Source organism: Xenopus laevis, chromosome 6S (assembly GCF_017654675.1).
Source record: "Xenopus laevis strain J_2021 chromosome 6S, Xenopus_laevis_v10.1, whole genome shotgun sequence".
NCBI classification, from domain to species: domain Eukaryota; kingdom Metazoa; phylum Chordata; class Amphibia; order Anura; family Pipidae; genus Xenopus; species Xenopus laevis.
Window position 1 is genome coordinate 32,425,497 of NC_054382.1, and position 6,439 is coordinate 32,431,935.

Genomic DNA, 6,439 nt, shown 5'->3' on the forward strand with positions numbered 1-6,439 from the left:
CTTCAAATTGTACGGTTCAAATGCACTATTACGAACTATTCACCTGCAAAAAAAAGCTTGGATTTTTTTTTGATACATTTCGGCTGGTCTGTTTTAATTCGATTTTTCTACGTTTTTTTAAATTCCACCCCTGATAAATCTATGCTTTAATCTGGGTCTCCTGAGAAAAAGGCTAAGAAACCATGACTTAACAGCAAAGAATCGAATGAATGATAGCAAATAAAATGCAGTAATGTGAAAGAATATTTAGAATGTAATGTAACGATTTCTTGTACTTCAGCTATGTGATAACCATGGCGTCTGTGACAACAGTATGGAAATGCTGGCAGAAAACAACTTGCAGCTTCCTAAAATAACCACAGAAGACATGTGCTTCTCCACAGAATTCCAAAAGGTAACACCTTTATTTTGCATACTTATTCTCTGTAGTGTACAAAATGAGCATGTTTCATGGATGGAGTTTAACAGGAAACATTCTATTACAGGACAAATGTCTGAATAAGATCCACCATGACCTGTTGATATTTGAGATCTATTTACTGCATGTGAAGGAGACTTTCAGAAGCGAGAGAAACACTGTGGAGTCTATAGAATACAAGACCAAAATATTAGCAGGGGCCGTTAAGAGGATGGTGAGTTCCATATATTTTGCATATAAATCGTAGATTTGATGAATCATCCAGTGGCTGATTCACAAAGGTAGAGGTTACCAGACTTTTGGATTTCACGGTAGGCATGTCTTAGGCCCATGGCAACAACCTGTCGCCAGGCAGGCAGCTCAAGTAGTCACATACATTTTTTCAATCACTATGCGGCTGTGATCATTAACCTCAAATAATGTTAATTCAGTATCTGGCCAAATTCTAAAACTGTGACTTTACAGTTGTGTAAAATAAAATAAAATAAACATGGGGGCCAATTTACTTAGTTCGAGTGAAGGAATAGAATAAAAAAAACGTTGAATTTCTAATGTTTTTTTTGGCTACTTCGACCATCGAATTGGCTACTTCGACCTTCGACTACGACTTCGAATCGAACTAAAAATCGTTCGAATATTCGACCATTCGATAGTCGAAGTACTCTCTCTTTAAAAAAAAACTTCGACCCCCTAGTTCGCCACCTAAAACCTACCGAAGTCAATGTTAGCCTATGGGGAGGGTCCAATCTTGTTTTGGTCGGAGAAAAATCGTTCAATCGATGGATTAAAATCCTTCGAATTGAACGATTTCGTTCTATCAAACTATTTGCGGTAAATCCTTCGACTTCGATATTCGAAGTCGAAGGATTTACATTCGACAGTCGAATATCAAGGGTTAATTAACCTTCGATATTCGACTCTAGGTAAATCTGCCCCATAGTGTCAGTTTAATGTATAATTCCTTGCCCTACACATTGTATGTATGTATGTATGTATGTATGTATATTTTTATTTGTAAAGCGATACTTGAAGGCAAAGCACTGTACAGCAAAACAATAAATTAGTAACAAACAAGGGGTCATTGGAATAAAAAGTAACAATAAGTGCATTATTAGAAATACAATTCACATAAGTATAAAAAATATAATTACAATACAGATTAAGTGCTCAGTGTCTAGGAAACAAAAGGCTAGAGGACCCTACCCCGTAGGGCTTACAGTCTAAATGGGAGGGTAACATACAGACACAATTCAGAGGGGTATTAAGGTGCTATGGTTACAGTTTGTTACACTGTTATATAAGTGCCAGTTCAGATGTTATCCAGGTGCTCCCAGAGGTAGTCTTTGAGTTTTGTTTTAAAAACATTGAAGGAGGCTTTATTGTAGGATAAATACAATAACAGTTATATATATATTGCCCTAAAAACACATGATAGTATAAATACAGTAATATAAAGGTCCCTCTTTATATCTGGTATTGGTTATTAGCTGCTATGTATGTATATCCATATGTTTACTGTATACACCCATTTATTGTACAAGCTGTGGAATATGGTGGTGCTTTATAAATACATGTTAGCAATAATAATAATCTAGTATGTTGTATGAAATTTGTTGCTGTTGGTTTGGGGAGGTGGTCTTCCTGAGTCTGCATTAAATTCTGGCAGAGGCATTCCTGAATCATAATGATTTACCTAAAAGCAGGGTATAGTTTTTTGTACAAATTATTGGGGAAATTTAATAATACACTAAGGGGCAGATTTATCAAGCGTCGAAGTGAATTTGAGGGAATTTTCGAAATAAAAAAACTCGAAATTCGAAGAAATTTTTTGGATACTTCGACCATCAAATAGGATACTACGACTTCGATTCGAAGTAAAAATCGTTCGAATATTTGACCATTCGATAATCGAAGTACTGTCTCTTTAAAAAAACTTTGACTTCAATACTTCGCCAACTTAAACCTACAGAATTGCTGTTTAGCCTATGGGGGACCTCCTGTGTGTTTTGCTGAGTTTTTTAAGTCGAAGGATTTTTTGGGAAAATCGTACTATAAAATCGTTCAATTCGAAGTACGATCGCAATAGGATTGTACGATGTATAAAATTCTTCGACTTCAATTGTCGGAGGATTCTATTTGATGGCCGAATTTCGAAGTTTTTTCTACTTCGTAATTCAACCCTTGATAAATCTGCCCCTAAAAGTTTCCTCCAGGCAAAGAACCCATGGCAGCCAACCTGGGTAATCCACAACCTCATCCTGATTTGCGTTGCTTCAAATTCTTTACTTTACAAGTCTGAAGGGTGGAATTATATGACAAATATCTTCTATTTGTGCTTCATGTCTGACAGTTTATGCAAATAACTTTATTCTTCAGATGAAAAGCTCTAAAACAGAAAGTGATGACAAAGAAACACAGACCGATACCCAGATCCCCCAGGTTCTAAAGTCAGAGAACCTCTGGATACAGAAACTCACAAACCGACTCATCCTGCAAGCTTTTATTGACTATATACAGAAAACTGCAAGAGCAGTAAGATATATTGTTACTTTCCATGGTGGAAATAAGATTTAGGTGTAATCATGCCTCTTCTACTTATTATACTGTGCTACTGTGTGGCACTGAAAAATATTAGTCTCTACAGAGAACTAACCACTTTATAATTTAAATTCTCTTTTATTATGAAAAGACATTATTACATTTTATACAGTAAAGTACTTTGTATAAGTAACGTATTTATTATTTTTTAAGTTAAAATTAATTGAAATAGTATTCTCCTTGATACTTGTAACATGCAACCCTTGACTAATTGGGTGCAGACCTAACATGCAGTTAATGGAGATGATAGTTTTGGTGAGCACCTTTTTCATTTTACTTGTTTTTGTTATATTTTTATACTGTCTTCATAAAGAAATGCCGGCTCATACAACATCATGCGCAGTCAGTATGAGAGAACTGTATTTTGTTTTACATAAAATATTATTATCCAGCCTACTAAAAACATGTGCCATATCTATGTAGTCAGGGCTAAGACTGACTACAAGTTAATTTATATTTTACTGCAAAAAATCTATTTATTATTTATTTATAATATCATTTATTAGCAATAGAACACACCATTTGGCAATTGTAGCATTTGGCAGCTTTTGCGATTTAAAAAATCACACAGTAAAAGATATTGCAAACATTTCAGAATGCTCTTACACCGCATAAAACATTTAGAATTATTGCTAAATTGCATGTTTACATGAGAATGAATAAACTTGATACAACAGTCGAATCTCTTTCAATAAATGTAATTTGAAGAATTGACTGATCAGATAAAAATAATAGCACTATACTGTAACAATTGTTTACTGGATTTTTTTAACTTAAATTTGTAATTTATTATTTGGTATTTATTAAAATACTCTAAATAAATATTATTTATTTAAAAAAGAATTATTGTTCATTTTGTGTGAATATCTATTTAGAATGGGGTTATTGTTACCTGTATTTTATACCACATTAGAAAATATAACCTTTTAACTAGACTACTATATAGGGGAGATTATGGGCCCCAGGCAGCCCTGAGGTGGCCTTCCCAATGCACCTCCCTCGTCCCCCCCATGCTAACAAATTCAGTGTCGGAGCAGGTTGAGGGGGGCCGTGTTGCATTTCTAGCACAATTGCTCTTTCTACACTAGAAGGGGTGAATTTCCAGTTAATAATGGGAATATCTGCTCTTACATTTACCAGGGGTCGCTTTTTGCTGCCCCTGGTCAGGGCCAGATTTACTCCTTTGGCTCCCCAAGGTCGCCAGGTCCTAGCAAACTAGTGCCTGGTTTGGCACACTGCCCCCTGTGAGCGCACGTTCGCACACACCATTTCACTGAGGAGCTGCGGCACCTCTTTGTTTCTTAGTATGTGGCTGCCACAAATCTGGGCCTGTCCCTGGTTACGTGTGGGATGCTGCTGTCTGAGTGTTGGGTTTTTTCACAGAATTGTAGAGGTTAAGTACTGAAGAAGAGTAGTCAGCACATCGATTCTCTGTTTTCTTTGGAGATGGTGCACATTCTACAATGGCCACTTACCATTGGCAAAACTAGTAGAAGATTGAACAGCACCACCAACTTTTCAAATGGTTAAAAGGCCTTTATTTATGCTTTTGTGGGCATCACCGCAATGTTTCAGGCCATGCAGCCTTTTATCAAGCTTGATAGAAGGCTACATGGCCTGAAACGTTGCGGTGATGCCCACAAAAAAACTCTTCAAAAACCACATGACCAGGGGCAGCTGGGAAATTGACAAAATGTCTAGCCCCATGTCAGATTTCAAAATTGAATATAAAAAAATCAGTTTGCTATGTTTTCAGTGCAGAATTCTGCTGGAGTAGCACTATTAACTGATTCATTTTGAAAAAAACATGTTTTCCGATGACAGGATCCCTTTAAGGGGCAGGTTTATCAAGGGTCGAATTTTGAGTTCATGGGAGTTATTTTAAACTCCCATGAACCAACTGCAACCTCAAAACACATCAGTTGATAGTGCTGCTCCAGCAGAATTCTGCACTGAAATCCATTTCTCAAAAGAGCAAACAGATTTTTTTATATTCAATTTTGAGATCTGACATGGGGCTAGACATTTTGTCAATTTCCCAGCTGCCCCAAGTCATGTGACTTGTGCCTGCACTTTAGGAGAGAAATGCTTTCTGGTAGGCTGCTGTTTTTCCTTCTCAATGTAACTGAATGTGTCTCAGTGGGACCTGGGTTTTTACTATTGAGTGTTGTTCTTAGATCTACCAGGCAGCTGTTATCTTGTGTTAGGGAGCTGCTATCTGGTTACCTTCCCATTGTTCTGTTGTTTGGCTGCTGGGGGGGAAAAGGGAGGGGGTGATATCACTCCAACTTGCAGTACAGCAGTAAAGAGTGATTGAAGTTTATCAGAGCACAAGTCACATGACTTGGGGCAGCTGGGAAATTGACAAAATGTCTAGCCCCATGTCAGATTTTAAAATTGAATATAAAAAAATCTGTTTGCTCTTTTGAGAAATGGATCTCAGTGCAGAATTCTGCTGGAGCAGCACTATTAACCGATTCGTTTTGAAAAATGTTTTTTCCCATGACAGTATCCCTTTAACTCAAATTCAATTTGAGTTTTTTCTAGATTTTCAGGAAGGCAGCAACTCCAAATTGATCCAAAATGATCCCAGGACGTCCGAATAGTCAGGTTTAAGGTGGTGAATAGTCGAATTCGAAATCTTAAAAAAACTTGAATTGAATTTTAATAATTCCCTAGTCAAAGTTTACAGTTTTGGCCATAAAAAAAACTTTTTCAACCTGGTCTAACTATGTTACTATGAACTGAGTATTGTTTAAACACATATCACATTTTATTATGTACTTGGAAAGCACCATGAATTTTCTGTAGGGTTGTATGGGAGGAGGGATATAATAACAGTGACAGAGTTAAACCCTGCTAGAGCAGTGAGATATCTGAACTCTGGGCTGATTTCCAGAAGGAGGATGCTCTGTTAATAATCCAATTCTTCATTTTATACCATTGACTCTTTCCTCTGTAGGCAGCAGATTTTTAGGTGAAAAACAGCCCTAGTTCAGCCTGTTAGTACTTTTAAATTGTGCTTTGCGAAAAATTATCCAGATTTAGCCAAATACATTAGGGTCAATGGTTGTTTTTTTCTAGCATTCGAGTCAACAGACATTTTTTTTCTCATGCATTAACAGATCAGTCAATAAACGTTTAAACAAATGTGGTCATCCCTAATTACAAACCTAATGTAATAATCATTTTATTGTTTGCAAGAAGCCAAAGTAAATAAGGAAATAGTGAAACAGACTAATCCCAGCAGTCAAAAGCTACAGTGCAGACTAACGCTTGCTAAAAATAGGGATAAAGGACCTAGAAAAGATTATGTATTCATGTGTTTCTTAAAACAAACATCAGAATTGGTATGTTCTGTGTTTTCTGTGTATGTGCTTTATTAGTCAGCTTTGGCTGCCCCAAGAAGGATCTTAGCTTTCT

General features: G+C 36.5%; 1 protein-coding gene across 1 annotated transcript; it reads left to right on the plus strand.

Moving 5' to 3' along the window:
- The first annotated feature begins 297 nt into the window (after positions 1–297).
- Positions 298–3,118, plus strand: LOC121395019 (interleukin-6-like). The gene is made up of 3 exons (XM_041567500.1): positions 298–394; positions 486–632; positions 2,795–3,118. The coding sequence occupies exons 1-3, from the start codon at positions 314–316 to the stop codon at positions 2,990–2,992; spliced, it is 426 nt and encodes a 141-aa protein (XP_041423434.1). The 5' UTR covers positions 298–313; the 3' UTR covers positions 2,993–3,118.
- The last annotated feature ends 3,321 nt before the right edge of the window (positions 3,119–6,439 follow it).